This window comes from Emys orbicularis, chromosome 2 (assembly GCF_028017835.1).
Source record: "Emys orbicularis isolate rEmyOrb1 chromosome 2, rEmyOrb1.hap1, whole genome shotgun sequence".
Lineage (NCBI taxonomy): Eukaryota > Metazoa > Chordata > Testudines > Emydidae > Emys > Emys orbicularis.
The window spans coordinates 258,110,738-258,131,643 of record NC_088684.1 but is presented as its reverse complement, the minus strand read 5'-3'; the positions used below and the strand labels follow the sequence as shown (position 1 = coordinate 258,131,643).

At 38.5% G+C, this 20,906-nt stretch overlaps 1 protein-coding gene across 3 annotated transcripts in view; it reads left to right on the top strand.

Annotated features, from left to right (window-relative positions):
* Window positions 1–20,906, top strand: part of TRDMT1 (tRNA aspartic acid methyltransferase 1) — a 40,622-nt gene that overhangs the window by 1,627 nt on the left and 18,089 nt on the right. For all 3 annotated transcript variants that reach the window (XM_065397964.1, XM_065397963.1, XM_065397965.1), the window contains exons 2-3: window positions 13,990–14,099; window positions 18,429–18,505. In XM_065397964.1, coding sequence (XP_065254036.1) covers window positions 13,990–14,099; window positions 18,429–18,505 — 187 coding nt within the window. The remainder of the gene's footprint in view (window positions 1–13,989; window positions 14,100–18,428; window positions 18,506–20,906) is intronic.

Below are 20,906 nucleotides of genomic sequence, written 5' to 3'. Positions count from 1 at the left end.
GCTGAGTCATCATCCGAGACTGCTATAAAATGAAATACGTGGCAGAATGGGGGCAAAACAGAGCAAGGGACTCCCCCATGGAGTTCAGTCACTAATTCAATTAACACATTCTTTTTTTAACGAGCATCATCAACATGGAAGCATGTCCTCTGGAATGGTGGCTGAAGCATGAAAGGGCATACGAATGTTTAGCATATCTGGCACATAAATACCTTGCAATGCTGGTTACAAAAGTGCCAATGCAAATGCCTGGTCTCACTTTCTGGTGACATTGTAAATAAGAAGAGGGCAGCATTATCTCCTGTAAATGTAAACAACCTTGTTTGTCTTAGCGATTGGCTGAATAAGAGGTAGGACAGAGTGGACTTCTAGGCTCTAAAGTTTTACATTGTTTTGTTTTTGAGTGCAGTTATGTAACAACAACAACAATCTACATTTGTAAGTTGCACTTTCATGATCAAGAGATTGCATTATGGTACTTGTATGAGGTGAATTAAAAAATACTATTTCTTTTATCATTTTTACAGTGCAGATATTATCAAAAATAATATGCGCTTTGATTTCAATTACAACACAGAATACAATACACCTCTACCCCGATATAACGCTGTCCTCGGGAGCCAAAAAAATCTTACCGCGTTATAGGTGAAACCGTATTATATCGAACTTGCTTTGATCCGCCAGAGTGCGCAGCCCCACCCTCCCCGGAGCACTGCTTTACCGCGTTATATTCAAATTCATGTTATATCAGGTTGCGTTATATCAGGGTAGAGGTGTATATATGAAAATGTAGAAGAACATCCAAAATATTTAATAAATTTCAATTGGTCATCTATTGTTTAACAGTGCAATTAAAACTGCGATTAATCACAATTAATTTTTTTGAGTTAATTGCGTGAGTTAACTGCAATTAATTGACAGCCTAATTTTTAGCCTTTATTAGGGCTGAAGTATTTGTAATGATTTTAGTTAATATTGGAACGATTCCTGCCAAATTATAAATTCAATTGGATTATGCTGAAACCTGAATTTATGAACAAGAATTTCAGGGACAACACTAATTGGCTTGAAGGAAAGTATTGTAATTAAATACATATCTTAGACACACCCCTGTTTCTCCCAACCAGCATTTTAATTACTAAAGGTCTAATAAGGGGGACCAACTTAAATACTCTGGCCAGGTATTACCAAGGTCTCTTCAAGTGGTTTATAAAAACATTTAAAACCTGCAGTATTAGGCACACCAACGCAGGTGCTCTGCAGACTAATAAGGTGATATCCTTAGGGCTGGTCTACTCTGCTGCTTAAGTCGATGTAACTTATGTCGCTCAAGGTGTGAAAAAGACACCCTCCCCCCAGAGTGACGCAATTTAATCAGCTTAAGTGCTGTTCACACTGTGCTATGTCAGTGGGAGACACTCTCCCGCCAACATAGCTTCTGCCTGTCGCAGAGGTGGAGTAATTATGCTGAAGGGAGAGTGCTTTCCGATCCGCACAGCGCGTTTTCACCAGATGCACTAAGTGGCGCAGCTGCGCCAAGGTAGCGTGGTAGTGTAGACTGCCCTTAGACTTGCTGTCACTTCTCTCTCCTATGCCAGACTAAGAGATCTTCCTTTTGACTGAACCCCACTTACCTTCAGTTCCATTTTCTTTGGTTATTATGAATAACTGTGCTTATCCTGGGCATAAAGGAATTCATTTTTTTTCTATGCCAGTAATGTCTGTTTTCTTCATTTCTTTGTTAAGTTATTTGGAAAATCAGGCAGCTTCATCTCGTCTTTTGCCAGGTGCCTGCCTATTAAAGTTCCCGAAACAGTAGGAGGTGGAAAATGAAGGAACATAGTTTTAAACAAGAGCTTTTTGGACGTGGTTTGTGGTTTATAAATACAGTTAACTGTGGTGCAAATTGAAAGCTTTCAATAAGGATTTAGAACGCAACTAGGGGAGCTTGCCAGCAGAATAAAATGCAAGAGAAAAACAAGGTATTTAAAATGGGTTGCCCAAAACACACACAAAATAGGTTATTGTTTTATTATAATATTTGTGTGTATAAGTGTTACAGTAACTAAAAGGCAAGACAATAAAATATGTGAACATGCAAAAAAGTAGGAATAGTTAAAGAGACAACTAAGCCTTAATAACTGTCTTAGGGACCAAACACCTCTCTCATTCTCTAAAGGTGTCTTTGAAAGAGAGTATGAGCCACAGGTATTTTTGTTGAGAGTTCTAGAGATTCTGGAATCTTAACTGAAAGAAAAAGAGACAGATACTTTGTTTCTTGTATTCCTGTCTAACATAGTCTTAATTCTAAAATAAAATCTGAATGTTTTATCTTGCTTTCCATGAGATTCCGTGAAAAATAGACTGAATCCACACAATTATCAACTTGTCACATGTTGGTATCTATAGGTATGGGAAAAATCATCCCCAGATGTTATCTGGTTCTGTTGTTAACATAATCATAGACACTCTGTGAACACCCAGTAACATCCTTCAATGATTAACAAATACTGATACTAATGTGTTAAAAGTTCTTGGGGAATCTCAGGGGGTCCTACAGATGCCAATGGTCCAAGAGAAATGTAATACCACAGCATAAAAGCAACAAATTAGCTATGAGAGATGAGCCTTTCTGAGATGTAGCCTCGGAGAAATATGAGAGTATTGCAAATAGGTGAGCAAAAAGTATGATGATTGTATAACACCACACTGCATACTGCTTGTGCTTGAGAATGTTGGGAGTGTGACCAAATCATCACCATTGCATCTAGGACATGTTTTTTTTTGTGAGGGACGGGAGGGAACTAAATCACTGCTATTGGTCCCAGAAATGTTCCGTTTATTTCCAGAACTTTCAGTTACAGCTTAGAATTACAGATGGAGTTTCTGAACAATTGCAGCAGTGTCAGTGTTGATAGTAATTTACATTTCTGTTCTTTTGGGTTTACTTTCAAATGAAGAAATTACAATAAATACAAATAGTATGTCTAGGATTCTTTTGTAGAGGTACCATCCAGAGCAGATGAAGCGACTCATGTCTTTAGTGGGAGGCTTGAATTTTTATTTGTTTGAATGACCCTGGATAGTGTTGAAGGGTTAAGTACCAATTGAAATTTGCATATCAAATGGATACAATACCATTTGCATCACAGCGGACATTACTTTTTTCAGATCCGGCTATTTTTCTTTATGGGAAGTGTGTGATGAGAAGTACAAACTGCCCCTTGGTGCCCTATTTCCATGTCCCTTTAAAATCTGCAAATTTTACACTTGCAGACAAGTCTTGTTTTGAGTCCTGTTATGACTAATAACTGCGCAGCATGAATAAAAGGGGTTCCATTCTGTTGCTTTATCCACATTTTTAATGTGTCTTGTAGCCATTTGGGTTTAGTTTACTCATGATGTTTATCCTTATAAAGGCACAAAGTAAAGGCAAAGTGGGACTCAAATGTTTGTTTTCATGTGGAGATTAGAGGAAGAAAGTAAAAATTCCTTGCAATTACTTTTTCATGTATAATAGCAAGAATTCATGTGGGCTTCAAACTTGTGCATATGCAGCTATAAACAAGAGTGGCACCATGGCATAAATTTCTCTAATGGAATTCTTCTGCTGTCATGTGACAGGAGACAATAGAATTCTCAGCACCATCTGGTAGTGGGGCATTATGGGGGTTTCCTCCAAATGTTTGGGAAGAAAAGAAATCCTGCATTCACCAGTGCTGTGGAGTATAGTCAGCAGGATTCACGAAAAATCAAGAGTAGGTTGCTCATTGGCATCTTTTAGTAATGATTCCAGTAAATGTGTATGTCCAAGAAAAATGAGAGGAAAAGAAGCTGTTTGTTATTTTAAAAAGAAAAGTTTGTATATAAAACCTTAGCGACAGTCTGCAGGAAGAGAGACTAGTTCTGCAAAAGGATTTCTACAATGCTGCCAAGATGAGTATCAGTGTTGGTTCACTACCACATTAACATCTAACTTAGAGGTAGACTAACTTATGTTTTTCTGTAAAATTATTACTGTTTGTAATTGGTGAATAGATATTTTCCATAATCAAGCTAAGGCTACCTTCCCCCACACTCCCTGGCATCTTTTTAGTCTCTGATCTGGCAAACATCTTACACGTGTATTAAACTTCAATATAATTACTCACTCATCATGAAGTGCATGTGTAAGGGTTTGCAAGATAATGGCAACCACCATACCAAATAAAGCCCTAAAAAAAATTCAACATTTAGCAACAATGCTTCTATATAGTGGTTTCTGAGATAACCACAGTTTTTATCCCATAGTAGGAGATACACGTGGTGTGGTGGTGACTTATTTATACAGACCAGGCTTGTTCCCCAATATTTTCACGTCAGTAGCACACAGAGAGCATTAGTATATTATTGTCAATGGAGACATGAGAGTTGTGTTCAATTCTTTATTACTAAATTTAGGCATCAGTCCTGAAACTCATGGTGAAAAATCTGCAGCTTTTTGCTTATACTTTACATACAGATACTTCAGTATACACAGTGAAGTTTGTAGTATGTTGTTTTAGCACTTTTAAAACTTTGTAAGGAGATTTTTAATGTTTAGTAACATAAGAAATGCAAACAGCATAATTTTGATAAGTGCTTTAACTAAGGTCACAAAGGGAGTCAGTGACAGAGCTAGGATTAGAATGCAGGAGTCTCTGCTCTCAGACATGTCCAGTTAGTCTCTTGAAGCCAATGGAGTAGTCCCTCATTTAGGCCCTGTTCTGCAGACCTTTATGTGTGTGAATAGTTCTGTTAAAGTTAAGGGGATTGCACACATGGTTGAGGCTTTCAGGATTGGGCCTTTACCTTGGGGTGTCTGAAAGCAGAATTTAATCCTATTTATTCCCATTAGAAGGTAATGTGATTGCTGCTCCAGGCCATTCTCTCCACTGTTAAGAAATAGGAGACTTCGACAGTTAGATGTCAGACACCAAAAACTGCCATATATATTTGTTTAACCACAGAACATCTGCAATGAAAATTATAATGTTTTGTTTTTAGAAAAGTCATCTTTTCTTCTAGTCGTCTTCCATAGCAACCCTCCTCCAAACAAACAAGCAAAAATCAAAACCAACCAAACAAAAACCCCAATGAAATAAAACAAACTTTTCATGGCTTATTAATTTAGGCAGCTTTCCCATATACAATTAACTCCAAGTCTATTCCATCCAAACTTCTAGTTAGCTGGATGTTTAAAATTTGTGTTTGCATGAAATATGAGAGAAGAACTTTAAAAGGTACCACTTCTGGGTTACAAGTTCAGTTGTATTTTTTCTTCCCAGTGATTAAGTTTCATAAAAGAAGGATTTAAATCTATGTGCAGTCTGTCATTTCTGTTTTTTTATGACTACCATTTTATCTGGCTATCTCAATAATTGTAAAGGGTCTTGGCCAGACATTCTAGAAAGTAAACTTCGGCATCAAACGTCTGATTGCTGTTCACTCCTGTAAAATATAAATGATCTGTATTATATCACTGAGAACAGTTACATTTAAATAAAAGAAAAATAGGCAGGCAGAAATATAGTCCAGTAAAACCCCAAATTAAACCATATTGTCAATCTGGGCAGAGTCTTCAATTTCTAAAATATAGTTTTTTTTCACAAGAATAGTGCTGGTTAAAAATTATAAAAATCAACATTCGGTTGTTCTACTGTGCAGGCATAGGTACTGAGTGTGTGGTGATGGGAAGGAAGAAACTGATTATCTTGCAGGAAGCAAACATCATGTTGACTGATGGCCCAGGCTAATACCTATACCTAGAAGTCAATAATAGACCAAAAATGAAATCTTTAATGTTTATTCTAAAGGGAAACTGAACTGGCATAAAATGTGACTGTTCTTTCTTCTTACATCTGTTTTCATAATCTCCTACAGTAGATAGTTACTTTGGTTCTGAATTCCCTTTGTTTTCAAATCTGCCAGACCCTGCCCTTGGCAGTATGCTATATATTCCATGTGCTGTGCTGACATTGATGATTCTGGTGCAGGAGTGCAGCAATAAATATAAACAGATCTATGCTAATTTTAAGGTCTGTTAGAAACACATGGCAGGGAATCGTTGTCAAGTGTAAAAGGACATATTTGGTAGCAGCTGAAATTTTATTTTCAAGCTTTTACGGAGAGCTATAAACTGTGGATTGCCTTTTCCAAATCTAAAACTAACAGAGGTAGCCACTTTACTTCCATCTGTTTGAATTTCTGTATGTTTAGGTCACTACCTCTGCCTCCACCATAGCAATAAGTGGACAAGAGTGCTCTATAATTTGGATTTTAAGGCCAGATTTAGGATCTCCTCTGACCTCCTGCATAACTGGGAGCCAGTATCAAGCGGAATGCCCCAGGGATTGGTCCTGGGGCCGGTTTTGTTCAACATCTACATTAATGATCTGGATGATGGGATGGATTGCACCCTCAGCAAGTTCGCCGATGACACTAAACTGGGGGGAGAGGTAGATATGCTGGAGGGTAGGGATAGGGTCCAGAGTGACCTAGACAAATTGGAGGATTGGGCCAAAAGAAATCTGATGAGGTTCAACAAGGACAAGTGCAGAGTCCTGCACTTAGGACGGAAGAATCCCATGCACTGCTACAGGCTGGGGACTGACTGGCTGAGTGACAGTTGTGCAGAAAAGGACCTGGGGATTACAGTGGATGAGAAACTGGATATGAGTCAATAGTGTGCCCTTGCTGCCAAGAAGGCTAAAGGCATATTGGGCTGCATTAGTAGGAGCATTGTCAGCAGATCGAGGGAAGTGATTATTACCCTCTATTCAACATTGGTGAGGCCACATCTGGAGTATTGCGTTCAGTTTTGGGCCCCCCAAAAGGATATGAACAAATTGGAGAGAGTCCAGCGAAGGGCAACAAAAATTATTAGGAGGCTGGGGCACATGACTTATGAGGAGAGACTGAAGGAACTGGGCTTATTTAGTCTGCAGAAAAGAAGAGTGAGGGGGGATTTAATAGCAGCCTTCAACTACCTGAAAGGGCGTTCCCAGAGGATGGAGCTAGGCTGTTCTCAGTGGTGGCAGATGACAGAACAAGGAGCAATGGTCTCAAGTTGCAGTGGGGGAGGTCTAGGTTGGATATTAGGAAAAACTTTTTCACTAGGAGGGTGGTGAAGCACTGGAATGGGTTAACTAGGGAGGTGGTGGACTCTCCATCCTTAGAGGTTTTTAAGGCCCGGCTTGACAAAGCCCTGGCTGGGATGATTTAGTTGGGGATTGGTCCTGCTTTGAGCAGGGGATTGGACTAGATGACCTCCTGAGGTCTCTTCAAACCCTAGTCTTCTATGATGTTATGGTAACACAGACTATATGACCTCACACAGTAATTTCTGCATAAACCCCTAACTGCAGTTTGAGGTATAGCATATCTTTTGGGAAGCTATCTAGTCTGAATTTGAAGACTTCAATTGATGGAAAATCCACCATGTCCCTAAGCATAGATAGATTCTAGGACTGGAAGGGATCTCGAGAGGTCATCGAGTCCAGTCCCCTGCCCTCATGGCAGGACCAAATACTGTCTAGACCATCCCTGATAGACATTTATCTAACCTACTCTTAAATATCTCCAGAGATGGAGATTCCACAACCTCCCTAGGCAATTTATTCCAGTGTTTAACCACCCTGACAGTTAGGAACTTTTTCCTAATGTCCAACCTAGACCTCCCTTGCTGCAGTTTAAGCCCATTGCTTCTTGTTCTATCCTTAGAGGCTAAGGTGAACAAGTTTTCTCCTTCCTCCTTATGACACCCTTTTAGATATCTGAAAACTGCTATCATGTCCCCTCTCAGTCTTCTCTTTTCCAAACTAAACAAACCCAATTCTTTCAGCCTTCCTTCATAGGTCATGTTCTCAAGACCTTTAATCATTCTTGTTGCTCTTCTCTGGACCCTCTCCAATTTCTCCACATCTTTCTTGAAATGCGGTGCCCAGAACTGGACACAGTACTCCAGTTGAGGCCTAACCAGCGCAGAGTAGAGCGGAAGAATGACTTCTCGTGTCTTGCTCACAACACACCTGTTAATACATCCCAGAATCATGTTTGCTTTTTTTGCAACAGCATCACACTGTTGACTCATATTTAGCTTGTGGTCCACTATAACCCCTAGATCCCTTTCTGCTGTACTCCTTCCTAGACAGTCTCTTCCCATTCTGTATGTGTGAAACTGATTTTTTCCTTCCTAAGTGGAGCACTTTGCATTTGTCTTTGTTAAACTTCATCCTGTTTAACTCAGACCATTTCTCCAATTTGTCCAGATCATTTTGAATTATGACCCTGTCCTCCAAAGCAGTTGCAATCCCTCCCAGTTTGGTATCATCTGCAAACTTAATAAGCGTACTTTCTATGCCAATATCTAAGTCGTTAATGAAGATATTGAACAGAGCCAGTCCCAAAACAGACCCCTGCGGAACCCCACTCGTTATGCCTTTCCAGCAGGATTGGGAACCATTAATAACAACTCTCTGAGTACGGTTATCCAGCCAGTTATGCACCCACCTTATAGTAGCCCCATCTAAATTGTCTTTGCCTAGTTTATCGATAAGAATATCATGCGAGACTGTATCAAATGCCTTACTAAAGTCTAGGTATACCACATCCACAGCTTCTCCCTTATCCACAAGGCTCGTTATCCTATCAAAGAAAGCTATCAGATTGGTTTGACACAACTTGTTCTTTACAAATCCATGCTGGCTATTCCCTATCACCTTACCACCTTCCAAGTGTTTGCAGATGATTTCCTTAATTACTTGCTCCATTATCTTCCCTGACACAGAAGTTAAACTAACTGGTCTGTAGTTTCCTGGGTTGTTTTTATTTCCCTTTTTATAGATGGGCACTATATTTGCCCTTTCCCAGTCTTCTGGAATCTCTCCCGTCTCCCATGATTTTCCAAAGATAATAGCTAGAGGCTCAGATACCTCCTCTATTAGCTCCTTGAGTATTCTAGGATGCATTTCATCAGGCCCTGGTGACTTGCAGGCATCTAACTTTTCTAAGTGATTTTTAACTTGTTCTTTTTTTATTTTATCTGCTAAACCTACCCCCTTCCCATTAGCATTCACTAGGTTAGGCATTCCTTCAGACTTCTCGGTGAAGACCGAAACAAAGAAGTCATTAAGCATCTCTGCCATTTCCAAGTTTCCTGTTACTGTTTCTCCCTCTTCATTGAGCAATGGGCCTACCCTGTCTTTGGTCTTCTTGCTTCTAATGTATTGATTAAAAAGTCTTCTTGTTTCCCTTTATTCCCGTAGCTAGTTTGAGCTCATTTTGTGCCTTTGCCTTTCTAATCTTGCCCCTGAATTCCTGTGTTGTTTGCCTATATTCATCCTTCTGTCCTAGTTTCCATTTTTTATATGACTCCTTTTTATTTTTTAGATCATGCAAGATCTCGTGGTTAAGCCAAGGTGGTCTTTTGCCACATTTTCTATCTTTCCTAACCAGCGGAATAGCTTGCTTTTGGGCCCTTAATAGTGTTCCTTTGAAAAACTGCCAACTCTCCTCAGTTGTTTTTCCCCTCAGTCTTGATTCCCATGGGACCTTACCTATCAGCTCTCTGAGCTTACCAAAATCCGCCTTCCTGAAATCCATTGTCTCTGTTTTGCTGTACTCCCTTCTACCCTTCCTTAGAATTTCAAACTCTATGATTTCATGATCACTTTCACCCAAGCTGCCTTCTACTTTCAAATTCTCAATGAGTTCCTTCCTATTTGTTAAAATCAAGTCTAGAACAGCTTCTCCCCTAGTAGCTTTTTCAACCTTCTGAAATAAAAAGTTGTCTGCAATACAGTCCAAGAATTTGTTGGATAGTCTGTGCCCCGCTGTGTTATTTTCCCAACATATATTTGGATAGTTGAAGTCCCCCATCACTACCAAATCTTGGGCTTTGGATGATTTTGTTAGTTGTTTAAAAAAAGCCTCATCCATGTTGTTCAGTGGTTAATTACCCTCACTGTTAAAAATGTATGCTTTATTCCTAGCCTTCCTAACATTAAGTTGTTTTCTGCATAGCTACAGTTTAATTACTTTGCCAGCCCTTGAAAACTGGCACTTACTCTTTTAAGAGACATCTCGAGGGCAATGCATATTTCTTTTAGTGCTGTGCTGTGTTTTTTCTTGGGAGTTCAGTTAACTGGTTGTAACCTAGTCAGAAATGCCTAAATATTGCATAAACAATGAGGAAATATTGCATGTTTCTAGACAGGTAAATAGATTTTGTGCTCATTGCTGGATAATTAAATAAAATGTATAATTAAAAATAAACGCAAGTCTGTTCTTTTGGTTTCAGAAAAAAGCTCTGAATGATGGGAAAAGACAATTATACAGAAATGTGGTGGCCATTGAGTTATTCACATCAAAATTTAGCATCCAGATTAAATATTAAAATGATTTTAATAAAATCTCACAAAAGGTGATTTTATTTTATTTTTTATTGTGAGATCTCGAGTATACAGATTTTCCTTTGCTAGATACAGTGGTCCAGATTAATTTGTCTATCCCTGCTGCTTTGTTCAGTTCCGGTGGTGTAAAGCTACCAGAAAGCCTCCTTCTGACGAATCCACTTGTGTCAGAGGAACTCCCAAGGAACACAGATCTGGCATAGCGGCTTTGTGCAACACTCTTCCCCGGTACCCCATTGTGGGACATCCTTGGTAGAGAGGGATAGTGGCTGGGGTTACCCTGTGTCCTTGCAATTCTGAGCTGCCAGAACAGTTCCTTGGGGCCATGAACAGCTGGAAGTAAGTCAAAGCAGCCCAGAGGCTCCTCTGATTTACACCAGGGATTGAATGGGGCCCCAGGAAATGTGAATGTAAAGGTGATCCTACCCTTCCTATTGTTCATGTGCTGACCTCAGTTTGATTGCACCAGGAAGTTTCTTGCCCAGGATATATTGATTAATTACTATTCCTATAGTGCAGAGTCTGCAATTCATATAAAGCAGCAGTGCTCTTAGTCTGCCAAGAGGTTTTGTAAACCAAAACTCTTGTATATTCTTTTACTTAGTGTAACAGAGCCATAGAAGAAAAGCTATTAGTACGTGACGTTCGTACGGTGTTTAGAACTACGCTGAAGTATCTCTGTAGAAGAACCTAAGACTGATAGATAAGAGATGCTTGCTATTTCTCCAAACCCAGAGAAAAACCCGACCTTGGTAACAGTGTTTTTGTAAAGATAAAATTCTATACTTGGCTCTATAGATATAGTGGGAAGTAGGCTAACGTAACTTACTATGCTAACAAATTTGATTCTGCTGGGCAATGGCACCACGCTGCCTATGCTATGCTCTCAGGAGAACTATTGTAGTCATACCGTGTGCATTGTTTTTCCCACTTCTCTTGAAAAAGATAATCTAAAAAACGAAAATAGCCATGTTTTCCATTACATTACTCACTTCTGAATGTTGGAATCTGAACACAGAACAAAAGTCTTATTAGTAAATTTTGTTGAGTTTAATGCTATTTCAGCTCAATAGGAGGAAAGTGAAGTCTGTCCTTTGCACTGAAATGAGATCCTGTAAGATCCCAGCATTGTAGAGTTGGAGAAATAGGTATTGGATGAGGAGAATTAGAACAAAGTTTCTATAACTTTCCCTCCAGAATTAGCCTTTATGGTTTGGGTTAAAAGTGTGTCACAAGTGCTTTCCTAAAAATCATTGGTTACTCTCTTCCAGTATGCGTGGTGACCACCATGGGCCAGCCTTTAGGGCCTACAAAGCCCTTGATTGAAGTCCCTGGTTTAAAAAAAAAAAAAAAAATTATTAAGGGGATGGAAATAGTGGTGGTGGAAAGGGTGGACATCTGACCTAAGAGTGGCTGTCAGAGCCTCCAGCTTCTCCCATTTTTATTATTTGTTTGATGGGATAATGATTTGACATGGTTAATTTTCATTCCTGTCAGGGCACCCACAGGGCAGTCACCTGTTAATTAGAGACAATATATCTTCAAAAGGAATCTCCTTTGCTGTATTGGAAATCTGCATCCATTACCTAGGCATTACTGTTGTGCTGTAGGAAGCCATGGTATCGGATTTTTAAATACGCTTCTAAATTTAGATAGTTGATCTGCTAAACTGACATTTTTTTCGCAGTAGATGTCTGTGTTAACATACCTGATCCATAGTCCCAGGTGTAGTTATCACAGTTGCTCTGCTATGAGCATACCTGTGCGTAATACATCTGTAACAATGTGAGTTCACAATGTCAAGAGAGAAAATAAGAGACGCTATAAAATGGGCCTTTAATAGGTGGTAACATAGTTCACCTATTCATCTTTCCCCCCTGAGGCTTAGATTGTCTTTGTCATTGGTTAAATTAAGTGAGCAAACCAGAAAATGCTAGTGTTGCCTGAATGAAAATTCCTATATATTGTTTCATACTGTGACCTTTCAAATATTTCTGAACGGCAGAGAAATTTGAGTAAGATGGCAGAGGCTTGAAAGCTCTAGCAATCAGATATAGTAGATAAGGCTTTAATTTTCAGTGTTCTAGTTGTCACTATTGGAGTTCTGTACTTGGCTTTCCTGCTCCGAAATTGCTGGGCATGGAAAGTGTTTTACTCTGTTTTGTAAAGTACCATGAACATTTACAGCACTCAATAGATAATTAGCAATCATTCATATGATGTACTCAGGTTGACAATTAACATGTCATTTTGAAAAGTGATGTTATTAAAGGAGTCTATCTTGTCTCTTTTCTTACAAAAACAGATTAAAATTGTTAATGCTGAAGTTGGAATAACATGGCAAGCAGATCATGGAGTTGCTGCTGTTTGTTAGAATTGATATAGTTTACAGTAGAAAGTGTTTGCATGGTATGTAAAATGACTCCGTGTAGAGCAGGGGTTCTCAAACTGGGGGTCGGGCCCCCTTAGGGGGTCACAAGGCTATTACATGGGAGGGTTGCAAGCTGTCAGCCTCTACTCCAAACCCCACTTTGCCTCCAGCATTTATAATGGCGTTAAATATATAAAAACGTGTTTTTAATTTATAAGGTGGGGTCGCACTCAGAGGCTTGCTATGTGAAAGGGGTCACCAGTAAAGAAGTTTGAGAACCACTGGGTGTAGGGGATAAGCAATGTGCTATGATCAGTGGTAGACTGAACAGCATCTTTTGTGATCTGAGTTTCTGTAGAATTGGCTTATTCTGTTGCTCTATAAACGAATTGTTTATTCTGTGTCTGTTCTCTGCATTTTTCCTTTAGGATAATTATTATTAGGTTTATACTGCAGTCTCCTGATTTCTCATTAATATATTTTAAGAAGTCAATCATATCTCTTTTCATCTAAGAAATTATGTTGTTACAATAAGAGCTGCCTAATGCCTTTGTCCTTCAAGCTGCTCCATGCCAGAGGACCCTTGCACTCATACAAAACATTTGCAGGGTCAGGGCACAAGGTGGAATACAAGCAATAATGTATTTCAGTGATCTTAAAAATCCCCCTTTTGGATGTTTCAGTGCAGCAACATAGATGACCCAAGTTCAAGAACAACTTTACTAACCCAGTTTCCCAAACTGACAAACAATATGCTTCAAGAGTGGCAAGTCTGGTTTCCAGGGTGTAAGATCTGTCATTAATAGCTAGAGTATTTCTGTCAATTGCTGCATGGTGCAGCATGTTGATCTGCAAATCCTTATGTCCCCTGTGTTCTTACCTAGAAAAAATGTAACTACAATAATGACCAAGAAGAGGGTGGATGGAGTTTCTGTGCATGTGTGTTACAGTGATTACAAATCACTTTTTGGAGTGCAGTGGGTGGAGAAAAGCAGCTTTGGCTATAAAATGAAGTGATTGCTGTACATTTTGTGTAAAGTCTGAGTCAGCACAGTTGTTCTGAGCACATTATTTCTCTTTTCCTTTACCTTTAAAACTATGTGTGCGTTCGCTCTGGTAACATAATGAGAAAATGTAGTGTATTTTAAAGCACAGCTATGGTTTTGCAAATTCCTTTCTTAATTCCAGAAAGCTGTATATCAGCAGAAGTTGTTGCTGCTGTTGATGTGAACACTGTTGCTAACGAAGTGTACAAACACAACTTTCCCAGCACGCCATTGTGGGCAAAGACAATTGAGGTGAGTAATGGGCACGTGTCTCTTTGTGCTCTGGCCATCTCAGTTGAGTATTCACTGCCCACATTTAGTAGGGAATGTGGAATCAAAACACTTGAAACTGGGAGGCAGTAATGTAAAAGGATTGCTTTGTTGGATTATGTATAGTGATGACTTTGGTCGATTCCTGGAGGTGTAACTGCTACTTGAGGGAGATGCACACATGCACAGAGTAGACTGATTTCAGATGCCTTGTAGGTTAGCTGAGAGGGATTTTGTTTTTCCTGAAAACCTGCTGTATAAGGGTGCTTGATTACTGTGCCCATAAAGGTTATGTGGCCAAGCAGGGTGCATCAACCCCCAAAATAAGAAGAAATGTAAAATAATTTTGTCAGATTAGTAAGAGACATTCATTTCTTCTGCATTTAAAACTGGATTGTAAAAAGCAATTTAAAATACACTGTAGGGAACAATCCTGCATTGTTAGAGGGCTGGATCGACCAGGTGACCTAGTAAGTCTCTTCCCTCTCTAATTTCCTTGAAAAAGAGCTTTGTAAATTAACTTCAGTGTTTATAAAAAGGCTTGATGCTTTTGTTGATTTATGCCACAAATTTTAATTACACATTTTAGTTTTGGTATGTTTAATATGGCAGGAGAATTATAAATTAGCCACATGGATTTGTATAATTTTCTGTCCGTTTCAGAATGGTTCGAAATTACTGAACACCTCGTAATCTCCTGTCACAGTTTTTAGCTTGATGGTAGAAGTTTCTGAGCTTGTTTTAACGCACCAGTTTAAGTAAAACCAGAGTGGATGTCTATAGGTTGCCTGTTTATTCAGCACTTGGTACTTGCTGACTAATGTCAGCTCAGAGTTTCTTAAATGGGGGAAAGAAAGAAGAGGAAATTCATTTTACGTCCTTGATGGATTTTAGGAGCAGATTCAAGTCAGTAAAATCTTCCTTAAGCTTTGTGGGAAAACAGTAAAATCTCTCTTGCGTTGCTGTTTTTATATGGAATTTTAGCAACTTTTCTTTTATAAAGCTAACCCCCAAAATACATAAAAAGCGCCAATTCTTTTTCATGACCATAATCACTCACTTTCTTGCTTCTGTTTCTCTAGGTGTGGTGTCACAGCTTGGCTGATTATTAAGCTATTTTAACCCCCCCACACACATACTATTAGCTAAACCTTCTGGTGCAGTTTAATGAACTTGTAGCTCTGGTAGTAATTCTGCAACACAGATCTAATTCTTTCTCCTTTGAACAAAAATCTTTTTGTATTGTATGACCGGTAAGCCATAAAACTAGCTTTGTGGGATTGTACACAAAAAAGACCAGAATAAACTTTTCACAGTGTACCGGTAAAGAAAAAAAATCTTCTCCACTAATAAGAACTAAGTTAAAACCCTTCCTATTAGGGTTACCCAGCAGTTAAACTATAACATATGCCATATTAAGCAACAGCACATGACATGGTATGAAATATTCTGTTTATAATGGTATTTCTGAATGAAATGTGAGTCATGGATTACAGCCTAATGCTTCTGGAACCTTAGACATGCCAGTCAAACATACAACTTTCAGTCTATTAGTTTAAAAACCTCTTTGTCCTAACTAAAAATAAACCTAAAAACCCCACACATTTAATTTGACAGTATCAGTCTGTGTAAGAATTTGTCCACATTATTTAGCACACTATGGTGCAGCAAGTCCTGACACCCAAAGCTAAAAGTACCAGCAGAAGGCAGGCAGGCCATGGAAAAACAGCACATGGGAACAGTGCACACTTTGCCTGCTGCAAAGCAGTCGCCCTTGTCAGTATGGAGAGGAGATTTGGTAGAGGGAGACAGGGTTGGGAGTTTCTCAGGAAAAACTAGTTTAGGATGGGGCATTGGTAAATACCGGTTTAAACTGGGGAAAATAAAATTATTATGAGAATAGACTAATTAATGTTACTGAAAAATATTTAGGAATTTGATAATAGTTTTTCAGTAATATGGTTTGTTTAATTTTAAATAAAGCAAATAAAATTACACAAAATATAGCCTCAGTGTAGTGCTGTATGTTATTGCCTTGCCTATTTGAAATAGAAACTACTGAATCTGAGAATTCCCCTTCTTTGTTTAGCAATGAAAATTAGATTTTTGTTTAGCAAAGAAGGGGAATCCCCAGATTCAGAAGTTTCAGTACTTGAGATAAACTGCTGAACTAACCATCCAGGCCAGTACTTTGCCTCTTGCTCTGGAGTGGCTGGCTGGAGAGCAACTGCTGTAACTGAACTCTGAGTACAGTGACTTAAGTAAAAATATTTCAAAATGCGCAAAGGTGGAAGACCACTTGACCCGATTCATGGTTATTTTGAGAAAGTTCATTAAGATGGCAAAGAGTCTTTTGACGCAGAAATTGTGAAGCAAAAGGGAGTGGGTAGGTAGACCCCACGAGGAAACATTTTTCAAAATGCAGTGGAAAGAACAAAGAGACACTGGAATCACTGACTTTGGCTAAACGTGTGTGAAGATTTGAATCCGATTCTGAGGTTGAAGGTACTGGTAAAACTGCATTGCCATAGCCAAATACATCTCAACAAAGCCCGATCCAGGTTGGCATTCCGAAGGGACACATTAACAGTTGCTGTTGCATGCAAAGTATGGTTGGAACTAATGATAAAAGAGACAATTACTCCAGTACACATTTGGGCAACCGCCTTCATCCAAAATATTCAGGAAAGAAATTGTTAGCTGAATAAGAAGAAATTGCCGGGCACTGGATGCTCAGCAAAAATCTCAACTTTCTTCCATATTTTCTTGCATTTAAAGTAGAAGAAGCTCTGTATCCAAAAATCAGCATTTTTCATCTGCTTTCAAGGAAAAAGTTTCCCCTGAAACATGGTAGAAAAATCTGAAGAATGCTGATATTCCATCTGACTGAATGGAATTAGTGGTGCAATTGCAGTGTCCAGCAAGCACAGAATGAATCTTTTCAAACTTTGGATATGCACATTCAGAACTGAGGAATAGGCTCCGTCTCTCCACTACCTCAGAGTTGGTCTGCTGCTACAAAATGCTGCATGGCCAAATGGACCTGGACCGGTTGTCTGCAGCTCTGTGTGCTTCTGATTGCTTTGCTTAATGCTTCAAGTCTACAACTCTGCATTATTGTTGTTTTAACGTAATCGAATATTTTCAACTTTTATGTAATATTGAAAACTGAAATAAGTCAACATGTATAACCTTCCTCAAGAAAGTACTTATCCAGAATGTATACAGACATTCTGATGTTCAGTATTAATTACCGATATTAGAATTACACCCACTGCAGTTTTACTTTTTATTTGTACAACCCTATATTAATCGCTGAATCTACTGCCTCATGTAATCACAGTTTGAATATATAACTAAAACTAAGTGTAATGTGATATGCATTAATAAAACCATTTTTAAAATAGAAAATGCTTAGCTAGTTATTCCCAGGGAGGTAAAAACCAGGATTTTATCTGGTAAAACCCAGCTCTGGTAAGTACCATGCTATCCCTGTCGGGAGAGTACCAGGGCAGCACCTGCTGCTGTAGCCCATGCATTACAAATTATGGCTGCAGAACATCTGCACTTTTTGTTCGGTGTTTGTACACCACCTAGCACTGAGGAGCCCTAATCATGGACCAGGGCCCCAAGTGCTATGGTAATACTACCTCTACTAATGCTTTGTGGCCTAGGTGGAAAAATCTGTTTCCCCAAGTTTTCATGAAGATTCTCTGCAAAGCCTCTGGGCATTTGATTCTGCATAAGGAATTTGCTATCTTTTCAGAAAGATGTAATATTTGAGAGGTTGTTATGGACAAGTGACTATTATTTGAGAGATTGTTATGGGCAGGTGACTACAGACAGGAAAATGCTTTTTCAAAATCTAATTCTTTTCTCCTGTTGAGTTTTAATGCTTTTTAAAATATTTTTTTCTGACCAACAAATGGTTAAATATTTGAATAAAGGTGCTTTGTTGGTTTGGGGGAGAAAAATATAGCTAACATTTTTGATGTGACTCACTGAAAGAAATGTGGGCTATCCCTGCTGCTCTAAAAGCGTGATTGACAAACCCAGGATCAAGAATGTGTTCTGATCTCACCAGTTTTGCTAGTGCACTGTCGAAGTAAATACAAATCTGCACTTTACAGTGTTTGCCAAGCATTGGAGAAGGACGCAGTTATTAGGCCAAAGAGCCAGGTTAGAAAGTTTTTACTAGGGGACTGCTAACAGTGGAAGTAACCAGAAAGTTTGGTACCTATAAAGCAGTAATTGACAGAAAAGAAAAAACTCGCAATCCCAAAAGCATGTTTATGTTTCTTCCTTATTCAGGGCATAACACTGGCGGAGTTAAACAGATTATCTTTTGATATGATTTTGATGAGTCCTCCATGTCAGCCATTTACAAGGTGTGTATAACAAATATTCCAGTTCTGGAGAAAAATGCAGTAACTATGAATATTTATTAAGTTAAAAAAATTCTCAAGATCCATACACTTCATGGTTCATATCTGTCTATATTTTCCCATGTATCTTCTGCTATACCTATTTCTGTGTGGGTACTGGAGATGACAGATCTTTACTGGATAAGAAGTAGGCCTGCTAGGATGTACGTTTATTTGATTAATTCCAAATAACAGTCAGGTTTCAATAGATGAACAATAATTACATTAACGCTGTAACAAATGACATTGCCAGGTTCTAATACTTTTACGCTTGTTGAGTAGTCCCTTACTGCTACAATAAAAGTGGTGATGGGCCAGCCACACTTTCATAGTTCAGTCAAAATTACTGAAGCTTGATGTACTACTTATTTTGCATCCTGTACATGACCTGTGAAAGTGAAACTTTGTGATTTTTTTGCCTTTTAAGATACCTCCCTTTGCTTGTTAATGGTTAGAATCTGATCTCTCTCAATCCAGAGTAACTCCAGACAGACTACTGGAATTACTCCAGGGTTACACCGAAGTGGCCGAGAGTAAAAACTTCCCTTGTATATGCATTGACTTTGCAGACATACTTTAAAGGGTAGTAGCTTGTTCTGCAATAAATACTACGATTTGACAGAGAATAAGGGGATCAGAATCAGGGTCTAGATAGAGTTTATATAAAGTCACAAGGATTTTGAAACCTATTTCTGTGTGGGTATTCAAGATGACCGATCTTTACTGGATAAGAAGTAGACCTGCTAGGACGTATGTTTATTTGATTAATTCCAAGTAACAGTCAGGTTTCAATAGATGAACAATAATTGCTAGGGCTGTCGATTAATCGCAATTAACACACGTGATTAACTCAAAAAAATTAATCGTGCTTAATCACAGTTTTAATCTCATTGTTAATAAATTTCAATTGGTATTCTATTGTTTAACTATTTGTGGATGTTTTTCTACATTTTCAAATATATTGATTTCAATTACAACACAGAATTCAAAGTGTATAGTGCTCACTTTATATTCTATTATATTGCACTGTAAAAAATTATAAACAAAAGATATAGTATTTTTCAGTTCACCTCATACAAGTACCATAATGCTACCTCTTGATCATGAAAGTGCAACTTACAAATGTAGATTTTTTTTGTTACATAACTGCACTCAAAAACATGTAAAACTTTAGAGCCTACAAGTCCACTCAGTCCTACTTTTTATTCAGCCAATCGCTAAGACAAACAAGGTTGTTTACATTTACAGGAGCTAATGCTGCCCACTTCTTATTTACAATGTCACCTGAAAGAGAGAACAGGCATTCGCATGGCACTTTTGTAGCCAGCATTGCAAGGTATTTATGTGCTAGATATGCTAAACATTCATATGTCCCTTCATGCTTTGGCCACCATTCCAGAGGACATGCTTCCATACTGATGATGCGCTTTTTTTTTTTTTTTTTTTTAAAGTGTTAATTAAATTTTGACTGAACTTCTTGGGGGAGAATAGTATGTCTCCTGTTCTGATTTACCCGCATTCTGCCATATATTTCATGTTATAGCAGCCTCAGATGATGACCCAGCTCATGTTCGTTTTAAGAACACTTTCACTGCAGATTTGACAAAACGCAAAGAAGGTACCAATGTGAGATTTCTAAAGATAGCTACAGCACTCAACCGAAGGTTTAAGAGTCCGAAGTGCCTTCCAAAATCTGTGAGGGACGAGGTATGGAACGTGCTTTCAGACATCTTAAAAGAGCAACAGTCAGATGCGAAAGCTACAGAACCCGAACCCCAAAAAAGAAAATCAACCTTCTGCTTGTGGCAGCTGACTCAGATGATAAAAGTGAACATGCGTTGGTCTGCACTGCTTTGGATCATTATCGAGCAAAACCCATCATCAGAATGGACTCATGTCCTCTGGAATGGTGGTTGAAGATGAACAGACATATGAATCTTTAACACATCTGGCATGTAAATATCTTGCAATGCCAGTTACGACAGTGCCATGCGAACGTCTGTTCTCACTTTTAGGTAACATTATAAACAATAAGCGGGCAGCATTATCTCCTGCAAATGTAAACAAACTCGCTTGAGCGATTCGCTGAACAAGAAGTAGGACTGAGTGGACTTGTAGGCTCTAAACTTTTACTTTGTTTTATTTTTGAATGTAATTTTTTTTTGTACATAATTCTACATTTCATAGTAAAGAGATTGCACTACACTACTAGTATGAGGTGAATTGAAATATACTATTTCTTGTTTTTTACAGCATAAATATTTGTAATAAAAATAACTATAATGTGAACACTGTATACTTTGTATTCTGTGTTGTAACTGAAATCAATAAGTTTGCAAATGTAGAAAAACATCTCAAAATATTT